The sequence below is a fragment of the Anomaloglossus baeobatrachus genome, chromosome 7 (genome assembly GCF_048569485.1).
Source record: "Anomaloglossus baeobatrachus isolate aAnoBae1 chromosome 7, aAnoBae1.hap1, whole genome shotgun sequence".
In the NCBI taxonomy this organism is placed as follows: Eukaryota; Metazoa; Chordata; class Amphibia; order Anura; family Aromobatidae; genus Anomaloglossus; species Anomaloglossus baeobatrachus.
The window spans coordinates 179430328-179454871 of NC_134359.1; the positions used below are offsets into that span (position 1 = coordinate 179430328).

At 46.3% G+C, this 24544-nt stretch overlaps 1 protein-coding gene across 5 annotated transcripts in view; it reads left to right on the top strand.

The window, feature by feature from the left end:
* The window catches only part of PFKL (phosphofructokinase, liver type), a 300427-nt gene that overhangs the window by 210832 nt on the left and 65051 nt on the right, over positions 1 to 24544 (top strand). For 4 of the 5 annotated variants that reach the window (XM_075317821.1, XM_075317820.1, XM_075317818.1 and 1 more), the window contains 3 exons: positions 344 to 490; positions 15922 to 15992; positions 22193 to 22280. In XM_075317821.1, the coding sequence (XP_075173936.1) occupies positions 344 to 490; positions 15922 to 15992; positions 22193 to 22280 (306 nt within the window). The remainder of the gene's footprint in view (positions 1 to 343; positions 491 to 15921; positions 15993 to 22192; positions 22281 to 24544) is intronic. The other variant, XM_075317822.1, reaches the window with a different exon arrangement.

The window sequence follows — 24544 nt, forward strand, 5'->3', positions numbered from 1 at the left end:
CCGCCCTCGGTTAAGGAGGTCGGCGTTCAGTTGGGATGAGCCCTGGGCCACGCTGTCTTTCTAAAGGCGGCCGGGCCAGCGGACGAGAGTACCCACTGACCCCATGTCTCCACACCTTGCTTGCATGCTTACAGTCTATAAGGAAATAGGGAGAGCGGTCGAGTAGTTTAGAGTTGAAGAGTAAATTAGAGACTGTAACTTGCAGGGCATTTCTGGTTAAGGTCCCCACACTGATGATGGAAACTGCATAATACGTGGTTCCTTTTAGGTGGCACTGGGAGATTGTATACAAAAGCTGGTCAATTTTAATGTAGTAAGTTTTGACATCTTTTCTTATCCTCAGAGCAACTTCAGTATTGCAATTTTGAATGTGGGTGCTCCAGCCGCTGGAATGAATGCTGCTGTCCGCTCTGCTGTGAGAATTGGCATTTCCGAGGGTCATAAGATCTACACTGTAAATGATGGATTTGAAGGGCTGTCAAAGGGACAGGTAATCCTAATTTTCACATCATGTTTAGAGCCTGTTTTCTATGTATATTTTAGGAAAAGCTGTTTCTGGTTTAATTTCTTCTGGATGACTTGTATATGTCCATGTGATCTGTGTTCTATCCTGTACTAACATTCTAAATGTCATTGCATAGGAAAGCAGCCACACGACATCTTGCACAGCCAGGCTACCTGTATAGAAGGCTGGGACGGTTTATTACTGTCTCTACCTTCCCTGCTGTATATATAATACTGAACAAGTTCTGTGCAGAATAGGAAACACCGATGACACTTCCTACTCCGAACCTAGTGATCGCTGGGTGTAGGGAGAAAGTAGGAACTGCTGGATCCTATGGCCCAGCCAGCTCTGCGAGAAAGACAGGAAGCTGAGTTTTATCCTGTAACTCCGAACAATATACCAGCCCCAGTCAGAGGAAATCAGATAAAAAAAATTGTTATAATGCCACCCAAAGATTTTTTTTATGCCTGTGAGACTGCATGGTGGCTCAGTGGTTAGCACTGTTATCACTGGGGTGCTGTGTTTAAATCCCACCAAGGACAACATCTGCAAGAGGGTTAGGCTATGTGCGCACAGTGCGTTTTTCGCGGCGTTTTTGCGCGTTTTTCGGGTGCGTCTTTGGCCTTAAAACTGCAGGACTTTGCTTCCCCAGCAAAGTCTATGAGTTTTAATTTTTGCTGTCCGCACACATCTGTTTTTTTTACCTGCGTTTTTGAGTTAAAAAAAAAAATGGACATGTCAGTTCTTTCCTGCGTTTTTCTGCGTTTTCCGCCCATGCAATGCATTTGAAAAACGCAGCAAAGCGCAGAGATCAAAAACGCAGCAAAATGCAGCCAAAAACGCACCAAATCGTGGTAAAAACGCGTGCGTTTTTTGATGCGTTTTTCGACGCAGGTGCGTTTTTGTGCGTTTTTAGCGGCCAAAAACGCAGTGTCAAAAAGACGCAGTGTGCGAACCTAGCCTTATATGTTTGTGAGCTTCCTCCCACATTCCAAAGGCATACTGATAGGGAAGCAAGTAAAATTTAAAGTTAAGTAAATGGGGGCAGAGTATGTGATAAAATAATAAAGACCAATCCAAATTACGGTTACTAGCCCTGCTCCTGTCACAGCACTGCTACTGCAATCTATACCCACAACTTCCTCAGCTATCAGTGACATTATTGAAAAAGACTCAGGAGGGTCAAAACATATTCATTGTCACCTTTTTCTATTCTCTTGTCATCTCCTGTTAGTTACGAATCACAGTAAATGTTCCATGGACTTTTCGTATCATACCATTAAGTGTGCAGTGAATTCTGTTTTCTATTAGCACCATGACTGTGGAGAAAGATGGAGAAAAAAAATGTCATATATTAAAAGAATTGTTATGGGAAGGGGAATAAAATTTTAAAGGGAACCAAACATCAGCATTTCTTTATCGCTTCATTGGGGGACACAGAGACCATGGGTTGTATGCTGCTGCCACTAGGAGGCGACACTAAGCAAAACAAGGAAAACTCCTCCTATGCAGTATACACCCACCAACTGGCAATTGTTCCTCAGTTTAAGCTTAGTGTCCATAGGAGGTGGACACACTTGGAGCTACTCCAGCCCCTTAGGTTTGTATTTTTAATTTTTTCCCCTTTTTCGTTTCAGACACAGCTCGTCGGGCGACAGGGTGTAATAGCTCACCCTGCTCTCCCCCCTAGAGACCAGTCGCACAGAAGTGGGGTTCGTCCGCCACTTCCGTTGTCCTCCGTGTCTGGCAGGACTCTACCCCCCTAACACTCTCAAGACTGTTTGGGGGGCATCCGCACAGAGGGACAGGCGGATGGTCCTTGTCCCCCTCCCCCTGCACGCTCGCCCTCCACAGCCGGCCTGATCAGGGAGGGGAGACGAAACATTACCAGAAGATACGCGTCTCCCTACGTATTTCCCAGGAGGCCAGGATCAAACACAGGATCAGGAGGACTTTCAGCCATCGGGACAGGTACCCATCCCTTGTCCCGGGTCATGGGGGGCTCCGTTTAAAAAAAAAAAAAAGGGGGAAAAAAGAAGGAATTAAACTCCTTAGCACAGCTTACCCCTGGTCAGCCCCCCTCCAGACAGGCTCTGCCCCCGCTTTCGGCCTCGGCGCCGTTTTCCGGCTCCCCCTGCGGCCTCACTCCAAAATTTAGCCCCCGGCTTCTCTCCAGGCCACGCCCCCTCCCGGCCACGCCCCCTCCCGGCCGGCCTATCGCGCGGGTCCTTCTTTTCCAGCAGGCCCGCCCGCTCTAGCAGCCATTCCCTGCAGGCCTCTGCGCGCGCTTTCTGTCCACTCATGGCTCTCCTTACTCTTAGCCAATACCTGCTCCCGGCAGCGCGCCGTTTTTTCGGCTCCTCTCCCAGCCCGGACTCCCTCAGCAGCGCCATTACAGCCTGAGATCTCTCCAGGCAGCGGCAGCGTTCCGGTGCAGCTCCCCACATAGTAACCTGCAGCTCTCCGGAGCCCCCACCTCTGCTCCCTCAGCCTGCAGCTTCACACAGATCACAGCGCCAGCTTCAGACAGCAGCACCAGCACACACAGGACGCCAGAGTCTGGGTAAGCTCTGCCACTGGGAGGCAGCTCATTCCCCAGTCCCCATCCTCCTGGCATCCTCTGCTCTGTTCCCTCTCTCTCTCCTTTCTCTCTCCCTGCTGTCCCATGTCCAGCACAAGAGCGACCCGCTCTCAGCCACAGGCCATAGTACTTCACTTCGCCTGCACCTCTTGTCTAAAAACGTTTCCCTCCCCCATCTGCCTAGCCTGTAGCACCCCTAGCATGACTACTACGGAGCCCCCCACCGCCCGTAACGAGGACTCGGCCCCCATGCCTGGGTGGGCCTCAGCTCTCTCTGTCCGTGGACAACCTAACTAAGATGTCTCAAACTTTAGCCTCGGCCATAGACCGTCTGCCCGCCTCCACCTCTGGAGTCCCCCCGGTGACCCAGAGCGAGTCGGAGGTCCGCAGCGCCTCCAGCCCGGCAGGGCAGAACACACAGGAGGTCTAGGAAGCGGTCCCTCTCGGGGTCCACCTCCAGCTCCCCTAGCCCCTCTCTGGCCTCCAGAGCAATACGCTCTCTATCTCCTACCTCATCTGCGGCTGCCCCAGATTCGGACCAGGACTCTGCTTCTGACTCCGATCTGGACTCTGAACATATCTCCAAGTTGACCAGTATGATGGACAGTCTGGTCATTGCTGTCAATCAGACCCTAGAGGTGAAGGATGTGGATCCGACTCCTAACAGTCAATCGGTCCCTTTCAAAAGGGCCAAGAAACTGCCAAGAAGCTTTGGCAACCACAGGGAGTTTGAGGACGTTTTCTCTAGACAGTGGGAGCATCCCGACAAGCGTTTCCAGAGGCGCAAGCGGGCACAGGTCCTTTATCCCTTTCCACCGGAACTTCTTCAGAAGTGGTCAGTGGCCCCTGCAGTGGATCCTCCGATCTCCCGACTTTCGTCCAGCACCACCTTGCCGCTGTCTGATGGCGCCTCTCTCAAGGATCCCTCGGACAGGACCATAGAATCCTTAGCCAGGTCGGCCTTTGAAGCCTCCGGCTCCGCCATCACTCCAGCCTTTGCATCCACCTGGGTCTCCAAGGCTGTCTCCGCCTGGGCAAAGCTCCTTCGGCGTGGTATCCTGGCTAAAGCTCCCAGACCCAAGCTGGCAGATCTCGCAGATCAGATCGCACATGCCGGAAAGTATCTAGTTTCTGCGTCCCTCGACTCTGCTGCTTCCGCAGCCCTGGCAGCCGGCAACATTACTGCAATCCGCAGAGCCGTGTGGCTTAAAGCGTGGAACGCGAACTCAGCATCCAAAAAGTCTCTCTCCAGTCTTCCCTTCTGTGGTGCCAGACTCTTCGGAGAAAAGCTGGACAGATCATCTCTGAGGCTACGGGAGGCAAGAGTACCTTCCTTCCCCAACGGAAGATCCCCCGCGCCCCTCCAAAACGGCGGGCCTTTCCCTTTCGCCAATTTTCTACCAACACCAACACACGTCTGGAGCGGTCCCCAGCACGTCAGGAGAGACGGAAGCCCTCCTTTAAGGCAACACTACACTGGCGTTCCTGGCGTTCCCGTGGGCAGCAGTCCAAGCCCTCCAGCTCCAGATCCAACAGATTCTCCTCCGCATGACTGGGCTCCCGTCCCCGGATCCTCATTCAGGGTCGGCGGTCGTCTCCGCATGTTCAGAAGCGCGTGACTTTCCGTGATAGACGACGCCTGGGTCCGAGACGTCGTCTCTCACGGCTACAAGATAGAGTTTTCTTCTCTCCCATGCTCACGCTTCCTCAAGTCCAAACCCCCCAAGGATCCCTCGCTCACCAAGGGTTTTTTCGCGGCCATCCAGTCCATGCGAGACTCTGGGGTCATCATCCCCGCCCCCCCTCAAGACAGATTTCGGGGTTTTTATTCAAACCTCTTCGTTGTCCCGAAGAAGAATGGCACAGTCCGTCCCATTCTGGACCTCAAGCGCCTCAACAGGCGGGTCCGTCTCTGGCGATTCCGCATGGAGTCTCTGCGCTCAGTGATAACATCCATGGAACCCATGGAGTTCCTATGTTCCTTGGACATCCAGGATGCCTATCTCCACATCCCGATCTTTCCAGCTCATCAGAGATTCTTACGCTTCGGTGTTCAGGAGCAACACTTTCAATTCACAGCTCTCCCATTCGGGCTCTCGACAACTCCCAGAGTCTTCACCAAGGTGATGGCAACTGTCATGGCTATTCTTCGGACCCGGGGAATTCTAGCCATCCCGTAACTGGACGACATTTTGATCAAGGCTCCCTCGGCATCGGAGTGCCGCGACAGTCTCAACATCACTCCGAATACTCTAACCCGTCTCGGCTGGTTGATCAACAGACCAAAGTCATCTCTGATCCCGGCTCAACGCATCTCATTCCTCGGCATGATCTTCGATACCACGCAGGCGAGGGTTCTTCTGCCCAGGGACAAGCTCTCAGCTATCCTCAGGGGGATTTGGAAGCTCCAACGCGCACCCCGTTGCTCCCTTCGGTACTGCATGAGCATTCTCGGGAAGATGGTGGCGTCAATGGAAGCGGTGCCCTACAGTCAATTCCATACTCGCCCTCTTCAGGGTCTCCTTCTAGCAACATGGGACAAGTCTCTTCACTCCCTGGATCGGCCAATTGCGCTCCCTCCTCGAGTCAGAGAGTCATTGGAATGGTGGAAACGCTCTCCCCTCACCCTCCAAGGGAGATCATTTCTTCCCCTTCGATGGAAGGTCATCACGACAGACGCCAGCCTGCTAGGCTGGGGAGCCACGTTCCAGGACCTCACAGTTCAGTGTCGCTGGAACGAGCCGGAAACCAAGCTTCCCATCAACATCTTGGAACTCAGGTCAGTTCGCCTAGCTCTCTTTCATTGGAAGTCCCTGCTTCGCGGACACCCAGTTCGGGTACAGTCCAACAATGCAACCACTGTAGCCTACATAAACCATCAGGGCGGAACACGCAGCCGTGCGGCGATGAGGGAGGTATCTCTAATCCTCGACTGGGCCGAACAGAACATCCCAGCGATCTCGGCGGTCCACATCCCGGGCGTGGACAATTGGGCCGCCGACTTCCTCAGCCGAGAAGGACTCGACGCGGCGGGAGAGTGGTCCCTCAATCCCAGAATCTTCCAGCAGATCTGCTCCAGGTGGGGGACCCCCGACGTGGATCTCCTGGCCTCCAGGTGGAATCACAAGGTGCCCCAGTTCGTTTCCAGAGCAAGAGACCCACGGACGCCCTAGCGATCCCCTGGTCGCAGTTCTCTCTGCCGTACCTCTTTCCTCCGCTTCCGCTTATCCCCCAAGCTAGTCAAGAAGATCAAAGCGGAAGGAGTTCCGGTGATTCTCGTGGCCCCAGATTGGCCCCGTCGCCCGTGGTACGCAGAGCTCGTGCACCTTCTCGCCGACGTTCCGTGGAGACTTCCAGACGGCCCGGACCTTCTCACTCAGGGACCTTTTCTTCACCAGAATTCACAGTCGCTCAATTTAACGGCATGGCTGTTGAAGCCGCAGTACTAACTTCCTCGGGATTCTCAGCAAGGGTCGTCCAGACAATGATTAAAGCACGGAAGCCTTCCTCTTCCCGCATCTACCACCGTACGTGGAAGGCCTATTTCCGCTGGTGCGAGGCTAACCAGGTCACAGCCATGACCTTCTCCTTGCCAATTCTGTTGTCCTTCCTGCAGTCTGGGCTGGATGCTGGGTTAGCACTCAGCTCTCTCAAGGGGTAAGTGTCTGCTCTTTCCATTCTCTTTCAAAAGAGGATTGCCTCTCGCTCACAGGTTCGCACATTCATTCAGGGGGCTGCTCATTCGGTGCCCCCCGTTCAGCCTCCGGTGGAGCCCTGGGACCTCAACCTGGTTCTGTCTGTTCTCCAGCATTCCCCCTTCGAACCTATGCATGAGGTGTCTCTAAAGTTCCTCTCTTGGAAGGTCGCCTTCTTAGTTGCCATCACGTCAATCAGGCGGGGATCTGAACTAGCGGTGCTTTCCTGCCGCTCTCCTTATCTTGTCTTCCACCAGGATAAGGTAGTCCTCCGTCCGGTACCGTCCTTTCTGCCCAAGGTGGTCTCCTCTTTCCATCTTAACGAGGACATTGTTCTTCCCTCCTTTTGTCCGAACCCTTCGCACCCTCGTGAGGTTCTTCTCCATAAGCTGGACTTGGTCAGAGCTCTCCGTCTGTACATTTCCAGGACGGCTCAATTCAGACGGTCGGATTCCCTCTTTGTGCTTCCGTCCGGCCCGCGCAGAGGCCTACCTGCCTCCAAGTCCTCCATTGCGCGATGGATTCGCTCTGCCGTACTGGAAGCCTACCGGGTAAGAGGGAGAACACGCCCACTCAGGATTACGGCCCATTCTACCAGGGCGGTGGGAGCCTCGTGGGCGGTCTGCCACCACGCTCCAGCGTCGCAGCTTTGCAAAGCGGCCACCTGGTCTTCGCTCCATACTTTCACAAAGTTCTACAGGGTCCACACTTTCGCATCCTCCGATGCGAGCCTCGGTAGACGAGTTCTGCAGGCTGCAGTGGACCGAGGTCAGCCCTGAGAGTAACATTAGACCCACCCGTGGGACTGCTTTAGGATGTCCCATGGTCTCTGTGTCCCCCAATGAAGCGATAAAGAAAAGTAGATTTTGGGTACTCACCGTAAAATCTCTTTCTTGGAGCCTTCATTGGGGGACACAGCACCTGCCCTTGTGTTGGACATATGTTACTGTTCAATGTTACTGTTGAATATTGAGTTTGATGTTCACTTCTGTAAGATTGTTCGTTCTTTACTGTTGTCTCCTGTTGCTTTCTCACTAACTGAGGAACAATTGCCAGTTGGTGGGTGTATACTGCATAGGAGAAGTTTTCCTTGTTTTGGTTAGTGTCGCCTCCTAGTGGCAGCAGCATACAACCCATGGTCTCTGTGTCCCCCAATGAAGGCTCCAAGAAAGAGATTTTACGGTGTCTTGCTAAATTCTACTAAAAAGGGGGCTTGAAAGCCCGTACTTACGAAGCGCTCACTGATATCCTAATCAGGCACGAATACTAATATTCTTTATAGCAAGATACTATTTATTTTAATAGCACATGAATATATATAGTCAATGGTACATAGGCATAAGAACTATAGTCATAGAAACTTATACAATAACAGAAATATGCATCAACATTACCGTTATGTTGTAGCAATCCTTTCACATCGGAGGGACTCGAGTTAATGATAAGGAATCAACATGGCATGGCATCACAGGAACAGTGCGTACGTACACTTCAATGTCCTGGAAGGTATTTCCCTATGGCATCCTGGCATGGCATCACAGGAACAGTGCGTACGTACACTTCAATGTCCTGGAAGGTATTTCCCCAACATTAAGCGAGTTCGGTGTATTTTTTATAGGAAAATATTGTAGGTTGGGTTTAAAACGGTCACCAGCATGTGACAGCTGAGTCATGTTCATGTAACTTAACCACAAACTGCTGGGGGCACCGTTTGCTTCCTGCACATTTCCTGCACATCCTGCCAGTGGTCAACTGGTCAACTGTGGTCGGCCATAGTGTTAGCGAAATATTGCAATGAGCCGTAAATTTCATATGCAAACTTCCTTCAACCTGTCTTTACGCTAACCACAAGTTTCCTGTAAGTGGAACTGTAAATGTTACTTCCTTTATCTTCAACTGCTTCAAGACATGTATTCCCTGGTCATCATTTTGGCCCTCCAAAGGACATCTTCTTTGATACTGAATTATTGATGGATCAAATAATATCTGGGATCACTCCTATCTTATGATTATGATTTGATTCCTATCTAATCACACATTCTTTCAGTCATATCACATTGGTATCACAATCGGTCCTTGATCCCAGGGATTATTTTCCATCATCAGTATTCCACTAGAAGAAGATCACTCGGAATATACCATACCATGACCAAGAAATATTGTTTGCCACAAATTTTGTTTTCTTGGTTTGTTTAGATAAACGTTGAATCACAAATATAATCAGTTTCACTACTATGTATAGTATATTAAAACTAAAAGCAATATTATCTGAAAAGCTCCCTTGAATATCATGTGTTTTGGCATTTGCTCGATATTCAAAGGAATCATTACACATTACATTTCCCGATATGTTACTACAAGTTTCACTAGTTCCATTTATGAACATATTGGCATAAGGCCATAACATATCATGAATTGTCTTTTCCACTAAGCTGGGTTTAAAAGCATCTACAGTATTTATTGCTGTCCCAAAACTTATTTTTATATTCCCTATAGGGATGAATCCCAGGTTAGTCAGTCCAGTCTTATATCTTAGTACCCAAATTCCTCCCTTAAAAGCCAGATATTGCAAATTGGTGACTGTTGCATTCAAATTGCCTTGCCACCATGGAAGATTGATCCATCCCACTATGGAAATGGGTACTGTAGTATTCTATAGACGAACACTTCGAGTGTCTTTATCAGCAAGATGATCAGAACAACTTTTCCACTTTAAGATTTCCTCCATCGATACCGGGACATCCAGATAAGGGATACTGGTGGCTGTAACCGGAGAATGTGTACAGATCCAGCAATCTGTGTGTTGAAAATGTGATGGTGCATCAGAAATTCATTCGCCACAGGTTCCTCCTGATGTAGACTTGTCCATCCAACGACCAGAGAGGCAAACATCAAACACAGGAATTTCTCCATCTCCTCACTGTCGAGCTCTTCCCAGTAATCGATACCATGGATTCCGCTTATTTACCACACCTTCTGCAAATAAAGATACACTATTATTCTCGTAAATAACATTTTTCTTGTGGGACATATTCCCACTTCTCCACTCCTGGTCTCATTATCAGGAGAGTACGATCTTTTCCGACCGCTATTACCTCTGTCTCTGAGGGCGGTCCTTGGAGGTTTTGAATCCATATTTTTGCTCCTACATTTTTAATATTAGAGGATCCAAAACCTTTAGTACCCCGTATTGTTAATTCTGCCGGGGCAGTTCCTTCTCTTATTTCAGACAAGTTTATTGGAATTATTAACATCTGAGCCACCTTCTGGTGTTTCATCAATATCAAAGGTTCATTTCCCAAATTTAGCATCAGTACCTTGATTTCTCCCTGATAATCTGCATCTATTACCCCTCCCACCACTATGGCTCCTTTTAACACTAAACTAGAACAAGTGGCTATTTGACCATAATGATCCTTTAGTATCTGGCAACCCAATCCGGTTGAAATTGGTTTTACCTTACCTGGGGGTACCACGACAGTTTCCAATGTACTGAGGTCTAAACCTGCGGAATAAGGTGTCGCTCTTTCTGGTGTGCCCAAACAGCTGTACCTTGCCTTGTCAACTGTTGGACTGATTTGTCTGATGGCTGCTGCTTTATCTGCTTCTGAATTAAACAAACGTTCAAGTGAGTTAGTAGGGACATGAGCATCGACATGAAATACAGTGGTCTTGGTAGATTGAATAATCCCTTCAATGTCTTGCCACACTTCCCTGACCATCTCAAACGCATTTTGCTTTTCCTCTCCCCATTGGAACTCATATTTTTTACTCGTTACTTTGTACAAATGAGCCAACATTTGTCCCAAATGAGGGATATGTTGTCTCCAAAAATCAAACAATCCAATATAAGACTGAGTCTCCTGTTTGGATTTAGGGACCGGGAAATTAATAATTTTCTGTCTGGCATTGGGCAAGATCTCTCTGTGCCCCTTGTTCCACTGAATCCCTAGAAATTTTACCACCTGAGACGGTCCTTGAACCTTGGCATCATTGATTTCCCATCCTTTACTTCTCATATGAGCAATCAGTTTTGTCAATTGATCTTTCACACTTTGCTCATCTTGTCCTTGTATCATTATATCATCGATATAATGTGAGATCTGCATTTCTGATGGTAGATCAAATCCATCCAAATGCTCTGCCACCGTCCGGTGACAGATTGTGGGGCTATGTAGCCATCCTTGGGGTAACCTGGTAAAGGTATATTGTCTTCCTAACCAAGTGAATGCAAATTGATCTTGAGCCTTCTCTTCTATAGGTATAGTAAAGAAAGCATTTGCCAAATCAATTACTGCATACCAAGTTCCAGAGTGAGTCTGAATATTTTCCACAATCGTTATTGTATCCGGAACTGCAGCTGTCAAGGGAGGAGTATTCTTGTTTAACTCCCTATAATCAACTGTCATGCGCCAGGAGCCATCACTCTTTTTAACTGGCCAGACAGGATTATTCCATGCGGTAGTAGTAGGGCGCATTACCCCAGTTTCTACCAATTCTTTAATGGTTTCTCCTATCTCTCTGTGACCTCCTGGTATTCGATATTGTTTCATAGCTACCATTTTTGTAGCTGGAGGCACATGTACAGGGGGCATTTTGACTTTGCCCACCACCACTGGTCGCATTTCCTTATGACAAGACTTAATCCCAAAGGAGAATTTTCCTTCTGTTCGATTAAGAGTCATCCCTTTTAGGACATCAATTCCCAAAATATATTCTGGTATAGGAACTACCAGCACCGTATACTTCTTGATAGGTAAATTACCTATCTTCAAAGCTACCTGTGTCTGAACCCCGGTGATCACTTGACCACCTAGTCCAGCAATTTTTACTCTAGGTCCTTTTATTTTTTCTGGGTTTCCATGAATTAAAGTAGCCTCTGCCCCCGTGTCAATCAAAGCTGGGACTCTTTGAACATTTTCCCCTTTCCAATGTATGCTAAGATTGACGTAGGGACGTTCGTCCCTTTTTATCAATAGGGGGGCTTGGCTGGATACCTATGGTAAATCACTTCCTTCTGAACTTTCATTTACACAGACTTCAGTCTGTGCATTAGCCCTTCCTTCCGTAACCTTTGTGGCCACGGCTGCAGCCAGTTCTTCCCATGGATAAACTGACTGAAAATCTTCCCAAGACACTTTCTTTGGGTTTTTTTCCCCTTTTCCCTCTAATTTCTTTACCTTGGGGGTTTTTGAACCCCCTTCCATATTTGTAGTGGTCACTTTCTTTGCAGATAGAACTTTCTGTTTGTACAACTTCCATAATTCTCCTGTCTCCTTTCCATCAATCCTTTCCTTATTGATCCCGGCTTTAAGCAAAGCCTGGAACATGTCTTTGCAAGACACTCGTGGGGCCTCCCCTACTGATTTCTTTTTCCAATCAGGATTGTTTGGCTTACTGTTGCCAACATGGCCTCCAGGGGACGATTTATCCCACTGTCCCATATCCTGTAACTCCCTCATCCTCCCTAGAACTACACCGATTGATTCTCCAGTCAGCGCTACAGTTAAGGTTAAAATAACTGTTTTGTATGCTGGAGGGGCATGTTTAACCAGCCTATTTCTTATGCTGGCTGTTAATGGGTACTGGAGATAATCATCGTCCATTCCCAAAAGAGGAAGAGCATTCCTCATTGCTTCTTCCTTCAGCCTTTCCATACCATCTTTTAAGGTATACTAAGGTTTATCATTGATAGGAAAGTCTGCTTCTGATGGGTATTTGTCCAGAAAAGCATGGGCTAAGATCATGATTAAGTTTTGAGTACCATGCTCATAATGATCAACAAAATAATTTTTTATTGATCTCTGAATTTCTGGGTCCTGAGACATGGTGACAAATTTTGCCACGTCTCCAGCGTCAAAGTGCACTCCACCTCCTCCGAGATCGTGCACCCTGACCAACCAGGGAATTTCTCCTTCTCCTGGTTCTTGTCTAAACTGTGTTAAAATGCTATCAACTTCTCCCTGAGAGTAATCTTCAATGGTTACTCGATTTTTTACATGAGGAATCGTTCTCTCATTTGTGATGGCATTATCATCTTCGTCATATTGCAGATTCCCCTGACCATCCCGGACATGTTCCCGGATGATCTCATTTTCTGTCCTCTCTAGGCGCCTCCTTACTGGGTTAGCCTGAATCTTCCCTTTATGGTAATCCTCCTCATCAGATGATGAAGATGAATCCCACACATCCCCATCCCAAGTATCAGGATCCCAGTTTATAGAAGCTGAGATGATACTTTTATGTACTTTGGTTTTATTTACTTTTCCTCTTCTTTTCTTGTACTTATTTTGAGCAATTTTTATGGCAGCTTTTTCTGCCACATTCTGATAATGTTCCAATTTATCCTTCAACAGTCTGGTATTACATTCCATAACTGTTTTCAGGCCACCTAATTCTATCATCTTTTGTTCCATCTGGGAACTTTTCTTCTGCATCTTTAGATTACGCTCATGCATTACACTATATGCACTTGCCAAAATCCAGATGTGCCGTGCTAAAGACACTACATCACCTGCTTTCACAGGGACACTACCGAATACATTCACAACATCAGTAGCTTCACTACCCTTAAGCTTATCCTGCCATTGTTTGCGCCGTGCTAAAGACACTACATCACCTGCTTTCACAGGGACACTACCGAATACATTCACAACATCAGTAGCTTCACAACCCATAAGCTTGTCCTGCCATTGTTCTGCCAATCCACAAGACGCTACATCACCTGTTTTCACAGGGACACTACCGAATACATTCACAACATCAGTAGCTTCACAACCCTTAAGCTTATTCTGCCATTGTTCTGCCAATCCACAATTGACCAATTCATGTGCTATAAGATTGTAGGGAGCCTCAGTCCAGCTCGGGATCTCCACAACAACCTCCTTAACATTATCCTTACGTTTTCTGAACATTTTGACACTATGCAAAAAGATTGAAAAAAATCTGGAAATTTGCCAAATATATCTTTTTAACTTCTAAATTACAAAAATTCGTTAATTACTTCTTATAGAAGTAATCCTGCCGACTATGCCAATTTATGTCTTGCTAAATTCTACTAAAAAGGGGGCTTGAAAGCCCGTACTTACGAAGCGCTCACTGATATCCTAATCAGGCACGAATACTAATATTCTTTATAGCAAGATACTATTTATTTTAATAGCACATGAATATATATAGTCAATGGTACATAGGCATAAGAACTATAGTCATAGAAACTTATACAATAACAGAAATATGCATCAACATTACCGTTATGTTGTAGCAATCCTTTCACATCGGAGGGAACTCGAGTTAATGATAAGGAATCAACATGGCATCTTGGCATGGCATCACAGGAACAGTGCGTACGTACACTTCAATGTCCTGGAAGGTATTTCCCTAACATTAAGCGAGTTCGGTGTATTTTTTATAGGAAAATATTGTAGGTTGGGTTTAAAACGGTCACCAGCATGTGACAGCTGAGTCATGTTCATGTAACTTAACCACAAACTGCTGGGGGCACCGTTTGCTTCCTGCACATTTCCTGCACATCCTGCCAGTGGTCAACTGGTCAACTGTGGTCGGCCATAGTGTTAGCGAAATATTGCAATGAGCCGTAAATTTCATATGCAAACTTCCTTCAACCTGTCTTTACGCTAACCACAAGTTTCCTGTAAGTGGAACTGTAAATGTTACTTCCTTTATCTTCAACTGCTTCAAGACATGTATTCCCTGGTCATCATTTTGGCCCTCCAAAGGACATCTTCTTTGATACTGAATTATTGATGGATCAAATAATATCTGGGATCACTCCTATCTTATGATTATGATTTGATTCCTATCTAATCACACATTCTTTCAGTCATATCACATTGGTATCACATACGGTGAGTACCCAAAATCTACTTTTTCCTATATAAGGTGCAGCCAGTGCAGTACTGGCACTATCAGGCACAGGCTGTACATACCATTAGTGGGGAGCTCGGATGTTTAGGCTGTGAAATCCAAGTTTATAAAGTTTGAAAATTCATCATGTTTTTGATTGACGTGCGCACCTCTGCTGATAATGTCCGGGTGGGTTATGCACGTGGATTCCCGCCCCCCCGCCGCCTGTTCCTCCCTCCCTCTGGCTGTATGTAAATTTATATTCTTCAGTTACACGGCGTCGAAGTTAACACCTGCGCATAGCGCTCATCTCCGGCGCTGTGTTTCTGAAGCCCACAGTATTATTGTGCATGAGAGGGTGGCGCATGCGCCATCGCTTCTTCAGATGTGTTGTGACCGCGGGAGTGCGCGCGGTCACAACAGGACTGGAGAACAGCTGATCTTACCGATTAGCTGCAGCAGACGATATCGTAGCAGACGTCTGCTGCAGCTAATCGGGGTAAGATCGGCCTTTCTCCAGTCCTGTTGTGACCGCGCGCGCTCCCGTGGTCACAACAGATCGGAAGAAGCGAAGGCGCATGCGCCGCCCTCTCATGCACAATAATACTGTGGGCTTCAGAAACACGGCGCCGGAGATAAGTGCTAGGCGCAGGCGCTAACTCCGACGCCGTGTAACTGAAGAATATAAATTTACATACAGCCAGAGGGAGGGAGGAACAGGCGGCGGGGGGGGGCGGGAATCCACGTGCATAACCCGCCCGGACATTAGCAGCAGAGGTGCGCACGTCAATCAAAAACATGATGAATTTTCAAACTTTATAAACTTGGATTTCACAGCCTACACATCCGAGCTGCCCACTAATGGTATGTACAGCCTGTGCCTGATAGTGCCAGTACTGCACTGGCTTTACCCTATATAGGAAAATGCTGATGTTTGGTTCCCTTTAAATGTATTTTAGTGGTCCTTTGTGATTGTGAAGACAGAAAAATGTGAAAAGCCGTCCCGTTTCCTTTATTGTTTTCCCAATGTTTGTGGGAAAGTATGGAAATAACATAAACATTGGACCCAATGTATGATAAAAAAAAAGCAAAAATTATTTGAATATCTGAACTAAAAATATTTAGCATTTCTTTAAACTACATATAAAAAAAATAAATCAACAACTTGTATCTCGGCCGGAATGGGGGTAAATAGTTTGGTCTTGAACTGATACACAAACAATAGCACACATTTTGTACATAAATAATAATTTTTACGTATGTTCATTTTCTAGGTTACTGAAGTGGGTTGGCATGATGTAGCTGGATGGTTAGGCCGTGGGGGGTCCATGCTAGGAACAAAAAGGTATGTGGTAGTCGTGTTATTTCAAATTAGCAATGTGAGGTGAAGAGTCCTTTTTATAGGTGACCTATTTCTTTTCATCATAATCTATTTCTCTCATTATGTATGTCTGATAACTACTAAAATGTAAAAGACATTAATCCAAACTAAATGTGTCACTGAGCATGCACTTAACATTTTATTTGTGCAAAATGCTTGTCTGTGGTGATGGCACGTGGTATTGTGATAGTAGGTGGTATTGTGATGTTAGGTGGTATTGTGATGTTAGGTGGTATTGTAATGGGAGGTGGTATTGTGATGGGAGGTGGTATTGTGATGGGAGGTGGTATTGTGATGAGAGGTGGTATTGTGATGGTAGGTGGTATTGTGATGTGGTATTGTGATGTTAGGTGGTATCGTGATGTTAGGTGGTATCGTGATGGGAGGTGGTATTGTGATGGGAGGTGGTATTGTGATGGTAGGTGGTATTGTGATGTTGCTGCTCTCAACTGCCTTTCCAGGTTTGCTTCAGTCTGGAGCGCAGCCGACTCTTTGCGACAAGTTTTGTAGAGGACTAATCACAGGAATAAGTTGTTTCATGTGCAGATATATATTACATTGCATATCTCCTCAAAGTGGGAAATTTATCACTGTTCATGTAGTATTTATACAACTCAAGCAGGCTGCTGTATTGCATAGTATATATTGAGATGCATGTATTATCATACATTATATAGGAGATGCTGAGACTGCTGTGTGTAGACAGCACAAAGGATACACAGGTTGTTGTATATAGATCACACAAGATACACTGAAACTGCTGTTTCCATCACAAAATATACACTAAGACTTCTTTATGCATCACATAAGATATACTGTGGCTGCTGTATGTACATCACAGAGGAAGCATTTGGATTGGGGTATATACAGCACATTGGAAGAATTGGGACTGGTATATATATATCACATAGTAAGCACGGGACCTGGTGTATAGACATCACAAAGGATACAATGTGACTGGTGTATAGACATTACATAGGAAGCACTGGGACTGGTATATAGATATCACAAAGGATACAATGTGACTGCTGTATAGACATTACAAAGGATACAATGTGACTGCTGTATAGACATCACATAGGAGACAGCTCCTTTTAATTAGAGAGACTGTGCAGAGAGTGCTAATTCGGCCCACAGAGCATGTCCTGCCACTGCTAGCGTCAGGATGTAATCCTTCTTTGTATGTGCTGTAGTGAACATGCATGCACAATCTCGCCGTTTAGGAATGAATTAAAGGGCCTGTGGTCTGCAAAATGGGACAGGCGACCCAAGCACTAGAGCCCCTAAGGCAGTGATGGCGAACCTATGGCACGCGTGCCACACTGGGCACGCAGAGCCGTTTGTGCTGGCACGCGCGCTGGCACCACACTGAGCCACTTTGATCTGCTGGTGTGATCACGCCAGCAGATCAAAGTGGTGTTGAGCAGAGGAGACATTTCTCCTCGATCTGACACTCCTCCTCTCCTGGGCTGCAGGCCTGTTGCCTAGGAGATGGAGGAGCATCAGTTGGCGGCGCCGGCTTGTGGCCGCGCGGGAACTGAAGGACCCAGCGGTGCGCAGCGGAGGAGCGAGTGCTGGAAGGTAAGTTTTTTTTTTTTTATTTTTCTTTTTAAAAGCTGTGTGCGGCTGTGCCAAGGTGTGGGGGACAGTGCCAGCACGGGCATGGAGTGCACGGGGCAAACATGGAGAGGACTGGGCGTGGAGAGCACGGGGCATGGAGTGCACGGGGCAAACATGGAGAGCACGGGGCATGGAGAGCACGGGGCAAACATGGGAGCACGGAGCAAACATGGGAGCACGGAGCAAACATGGGAGCACAGAGCAAACATGGGAGCACGGGGCAAACATGGGAGCGCGGGGCAGACATGGGAGCGCGGGGCAAACATGGGAGCGCGGGGCAAACATGGGAGCGCGGGGCAAACATGGGAGCGCGGGGCAAACATGGGAGCGCGGGGCAAACATGGGAGCGCGGGGCAAACATGGGAGCGCGGGACAAACATGGGAGCGCGGGGCAAACATGGGAGCGCGGGGCAAACATGGGAGCACGGGGCAAACATGGGAGCACGGGGCATGGAGAGCATGGGGCAAACATGGAGAGCACGGGGCAAACATGGAGAGCACGGGGCAAACATGGAGAGCACGGGGCACACACGGAGAGCACGGGGCACACACGGAGAGCACGGGGCACACACGGAGAGCACGGGGCACACACGGCTGCAAGGATGGAGAGAAACGTGCAAAGATGGGGAAACGTGCAAAGATGGAGGGAAACATGGCTGCAAGGATGGGGGGTAACATGACTGCAAGGATGGGGGGGAAACATGACTGCAAGGATGGGGGGAAACATGACTGCAAGGATGGGGGAAACATGACTGCAAGGATGGGGGGAAACATGGCTGCAAGGATGGGGGGAAACATGCCAGGATGGGGTACATTTACCAGGATGGGGGGAAACATGAAAGGATGGGGGGAAACATGCCAGGATGGGGAACTTTTAGCAGGAAGGGTGACCTTTATCAGGATGGGGGATACATTTACCAGGATGGGGGGAAACATGAAAGGATGGGGGGCAATATGCCAGAATGAGGAACATTTAGCAGGAAGGGTGACCTTTATCAGGATGGGGGAACATGCCAGGATGGGATATATTTACAATGATGGGGTACATTTACCAGGATGGGGTACATTTACCAGAATGGAGGACATTTACCAGAATGGAGGACATTTACCAAGAATGGGGCCATGATGGGAACAAATATACCAGAATGTAGGAAATACAGTGCCTACAAGTAGTATTCAACCCCCTGCAGATTTAGCAGGTTTGATAAGATGCAAATAAGTTAGAGCCTGCAAACTTCAAACAAGAGCAGGATTTATTAACAGATTCATAAATCTTACAAACCAACAAGTTATGTTGCTCAGTTAAATTTTAATACATTTTCAACATAAAAGTGTGGGTCAATTATTATTCAACCCCTAGGTTTAATATTTTGTGGAATAACCCTTGTTTGCAATTACAGCTAATAATCGTCTTTTATAAGACCTGATCAGGCCGGCACAGGTCTCTGGAGTTATCTTGGCCCACTCCTCCATGCAGATCTTCTCCATGTTATCTAGGTTCTTTGGGTGTCTCATGTGGACTTTAATCTTGAGCTCCTTCCACCAGTTTTCAATTGGGTTAAGGTCAGGAGACTGACTAGGCCACTGCAACACCTTGATTTTTTCCCTCTTGAACCAGGCCTTGGTTTTCTTGGCTGTGTGCTTTGGGTCGTTGTCTTGTTGGAAGATGAAATGACGACCCATCTTAAGATCCTTGATGGAGGAGCGCAGGTTCTTGGCCAAAATCTCCAGGTAGGCCGTGCTATCCATCTTCCCATGGATGCGGACCAGATGGCCAGGCCCCTTGGCTGAGAAACAGCCCCATAGCATGATGCTACCACCACCATGCTTGACTGTAGGGATGGTATTCTTGGGGTCGTATGCAGTGCCATCCAGTCTCCAAACGTCACGTGTGTGGTTGGCACCAAAGATCTCGATCTTGGTCTCATCAGACCAGAGAACCTTGAACCAGTCTGTCTCAGAGTCCTCCAAGTGATCATGAGCAAACTGTAGACGAGCCTTGACATGACGCTTTAAAAGAAAAGTACCTTACGGGCTCGTCTTGAACGGAGACCATTGCGGTGGAGTACGTTACTTATGGTATTGACTGAAACCAATGTCCCCACTGCCATGAGATCTTCCCGGAGCTCCTTCCTTGTTGTCCTTGGGTTAGCCTTGACTCTTCGGACAAGCCTGGCCTCGGCACGGGTGGAAACTTTCAAAGACTGTCCAGGCCGTGGAAGGCAAACAGTAGTTCCATAAGCCTTCCACTTCCGGATGATGCTCCCAACAGTGGAGACAGGTAGGCCCAACTCCTTGGAAAGGGTTTTGTACCCCTTGCCAGCCCTGTGACCCTCCACGATCTTGTCTCTGATGGCCTTGGAATGCTCCTTTGTCTTTCCCATGTTGACCAAGTATGAGTGCTGTTCACAAGTTTGGGGAGGGTCTGAATTAGTCAGAAAAGGCTGGAAAAAGAGATAATTAATCCAAACATGTGAAGCTCATTGTTCTTTGTGCCTGAAATACTTCTTAATACTTTAGGGGAACCAAACAGAATTCTTGTGGTTTGAGGGGTTGAATAATAAACGACCCTCTGAATAAACTTTTCACAATTTAAAAAAAAAATAAGAAAAGAAATAACATTCTTTTTTGCTGCAGTGCATTTCACACTTCCAGGCTGATCTACAGTCCAAATGTCACAATGCCAAGTTAATTCCGAATGTGTAAACCTGCTAAATCTGCAGGGGGTTGAATACTACTTGTAGGCACTGTATATATCAGGATGGGGGACATGTTTACCAGGAAGTGGCCCAGGAAGGGGGACAGAACTACACAATGAAAGGGGAGGGTAGCAACTCCTACGTTTTTATGGGATTTCAGGATGTTCAGACTTTGCAATGTAGATGTGGATTACAGGGTGAAATCTCTGTCTAAGATGCTGCAATTGTTTCCAGAAAGATCAATCCAACTGCTGTCTGGAAAGGGCAGGGGCTCCGCCTCAATGTGTGGTAAGCATGCATGAGCGTGATGCCCCCTGCTGAGGAGTAGAGAAGACTGCAAAGGTAAGGTTAAAATCATTTATTTACATAATAGGATTGGTTGGCACTTCGGAAAAAAAAATGGGTTTAGGGCTACAGTTTGGGCACTTGGCCTGTAAAAGGTTCGCCATGACTGCCCTAAGGTATCTGCCCATGAGCTAAAAGAAATTACATTCCCCAACCCTTGCTCTATAGTGTAGTGATGTAACATTAATTTTTAGACCTCAAATTGGGATTCTGATCTGGCTTATATATCCTGAGTCATATTGCAAAGGATTGTCAAAAATCCACTTGTGACTTTTAGGATCGCTACTTCCAATAGGTGGCGCTGTGCTAGAGTTTGTCTCCTTTACTGGAGAGACAATTTAGACCTCAAAAGTAATTCAGCCTCTGAGCAGCATTGTATTCTGCTATATTTAACTCTAAGGCTATGTACACACTTACTTTTTTTCCCCCGCATTTTTTTTTCATGCGTTTTTCCTTGCAGATTTTGATCAATACTGCAAAAAAAACCATCCCAGGAAAGTCTATGAGAATCCTGCCTTGCTGTGCACACGCTGCTGCTTTTTTCCTTGCAGATTTTGTTGCTGTAAAAAGAAGCTGCGTGTCAATTGTATCTGTGTTTTTTTTTTTTCTGCGTTTGTATAATCCTCTGCAGTGCTTGATCACTACAGGGGATTATATCACAGCACTTTGCCTCACACGGCATGCATACACCATGGTCTGTGAGGAGATCCAAGAGAGGTTCGAGGAACGGTCCGTGCAGTGATTGTGGCTGAGTCCAGCCTGTAATATCAGCCGGAGACCCGGCTGCGATCGTGGGGGTACGATGCCTAAACCCCCGCAATCACCATTATTAAAAAAGAGCAGGAAAAACTCATGTGAAAAAACAAGCAAGCGCAATAAGAAATGCGTGTTTTTTCAGCTGCTTTTTTTCCTGCCAAAACATTCTTTATGTGCAGAAAATAAGCACACAAAAAAAGCAATGTGCGCACATAGCCTAAACCCTGGTAAGAACACAATTGTTCCAATTTTGTTTGCTCTTTTACTACAATATTTTTTGCAGGGCCAAACTGCATAATGTGAACACATCCTAATGGCAAGATTTATTCATGTTTGCATGTGGAAATTGGGGCAATTGTACAATTAGTATATGCAATCCAGTTGTTAGCTGTTGAAAATGCTGCACAAACCTAAAAGGTCTAGTGAAGGTATGCCATTTTCTTCTATAGAATAGGCCACTTGATGGTCAGAGTGAGACATAGCTTTGTGCTGTGGCCATGTGTGCTCAGTCGCTCTGCCCGCCGCCTTAGTGACTCTTTGTTCACTACAGCAAAAATAAATGGCTTGAATGGCAAAAATATAATCTCATATTGGAAAATCCTTTGGCTACAGATTTTATTCTTCTACCCCTCTGTGTCCTAAATAATGTCAATCACAGGAGAGCTATTTATTAGCATGGATGTAATACAATTTAAATGGGCTTTGGCTAATTTTTCTTCTTGTCTTTGTTCTTTACTCTTTAAGAACAATTCCAAAATCGTGTATGCAGAACATTGTGGAAAACATAAGAAAATATAATATCCACGCTCTTTTGGTTGTTGGAGGATTTGAGGTAAATTTTTATTCTCTTGAGAATGAGTATTCCTGCAGGGCCAGTCTGCTGTCAGTTATGGATCCAGAGTAGCGGAATGGAAAATACAGCACTGGTGTAAGGGGCTACCGCCATGATGACATAGTTGCATAGTCCAGTTTTATTTTTCAGCACAATCTTGTCAGCATCCAGCACTGTAAGTTTATTGGCACCAATACGTAGATGCGAATATATCGACACACACAAGGTCCTTTATTTACAGTTGTTTGATAAAATAGAAGTATTAGGGTAAGTTCACACAGTGCGTTTTTCGCGGCGTTTTTCGGGTGTGTTTTTGGCCTCAAAACTGCATGACTTTGCTTCCCCAGCAAAGTCTGAGTTTTCATTTTTGCTGTCCGTACACAACTTTTTTTTTTAAGCTACGTTTTTGAGCTTAAAATAAAAATGGACATGTCAATTCTTTCCTCCGTTTTTCTACGTTTTCCCCCCATGCAATGCATTGGCAAAACGCAGAGATCAAAAACGCACCAAATCGCGGTAAAAACGCATGCGTTTTTTGCCGCTTTTTTGCTTTGGGTGCGTTTTTGTGTGTTTTTAGCTGCCAAAAATGCAGCGTCAAAAAATGCAGCGTGTGCACATAGCCTAAAGAAAGCTACCACATTGCCAAAAAATTGTCTCTGTATAGACGGTCCCCTGTAATTGTGCCTATTCTGTTGCAGACTGACTGGGGGCGCCAGAAATACGCCAGTCTGTAACCAATACTGAATACATTATATCCTTTAAGGAACTTGTAATAAGGAAGAAGCAAAACTTCTGTATTTTCAGTGCTTGTGCCTTCAATTTCTTTTTCTTTAGGTGGTCGCTTGTCAAGAATACCACACCCACTACTGACCTGACCCACAAATTATAGACCTCCCTATTATAATTAATTGCTAAGTATCCAGAAAAGTGTAAGAAAAAGTGTGTCCAATCACAATCCTTTCTAGAAAACTTATCCAATGCTTTATTATCACTATTCAAAGAGTTTTATAGAAATTCTGTGTCTTGCTTATAAAATATATTAAATAACTAACTAGTAGAGAGAGACGAGTCTCAGTGTGCTATGCACATGTGTAAATTCAGCTAGCGGCTCTTCGATATGGAGTTGTTCCCAGCGCCCTAGTCTTCTGGCCCATGCACAGCGCTGGTTTCTACCACAGATTATAGTGATGTATGTAGATTATAGCAGGATTAAAATTGCCTGCTCCCCTTCCCTACTTGCCAATCCAGCTAATAAGGCCATAGTATAAAGTATACATAGTATAAATAGTATAAAGGATGAGCCATAGTTTCTTGTATTTCTGTGTAAAATTGCGAACTACAAGCTACATATACAGAGAAAGGGAAGGAACCAGAGAGAAGGAAAAGCACCATCAAAATTTTGCTAAAGACCATAAAACCTAGCATATTGGGACACAAAACAAAAAGGCCCAAGTGTCTGGAACTATAGGAGTATGACAGATTTACAACAAAAAAAAATACTTAGGGCACCATTGGGAATAAGATGAGGAAAAATTGGCCACATTTTACCTGGTGACATCTTTTAAAGAGGTGTGTTTACATTGCTTTAATTACTTACACATCATGAAAATAAACAAGTTTGCAATTTCTTTTTTCTATTTGCTGTAATTGTATCTTTTATAGTGTACAGCTGGTTTCCATGGAGCCCAGCCATTTAGTGCCTGCCCAGACCCTGGCAAAGAGTGCACAGTAGTTACATGCCAAAAGAGTTGTTAAATGATTGCAAGAGTTAACTCTTGAGATTCAAGTCAGCTTTCTCCAGCACATTGATTTCCATACAGCAGCCAGCTGCACACCTCACTCCCCTTCCCTCCTCTCCCTTTCATCTTCTGAAGAGATTGTTGGAAATCATCAGCTTGGCAACTTTCACAGATAGTCTCCTAATCTCAGGTCTCTGCTGTCTGGAGCTGTGTGCTTGTTCTACTGCCTTATCGCTATGTTTAAATACAGGGATAAAAAGGGCAAGCACTCCAGGATAAATGTGTTATAGCAGGACTTAAGCTGGGTTCACACACAGCGACAGCGACAATGACGTCACTGTTACGTCACCATTTTCTGTGACGCAACAGCGACCTTGTAAGTCGCTGTTATGATAGCTGCTTAGCTGTCAAACACAGCAGACGCAGCAGTGATCATAACGACACGCGTCGCTGTGCTGCATGTGCAGAGAGCAGGGAGCCGCGCACACTGCTTAGCGCTGGCTCCCTGCACTCCTAGCTACAATA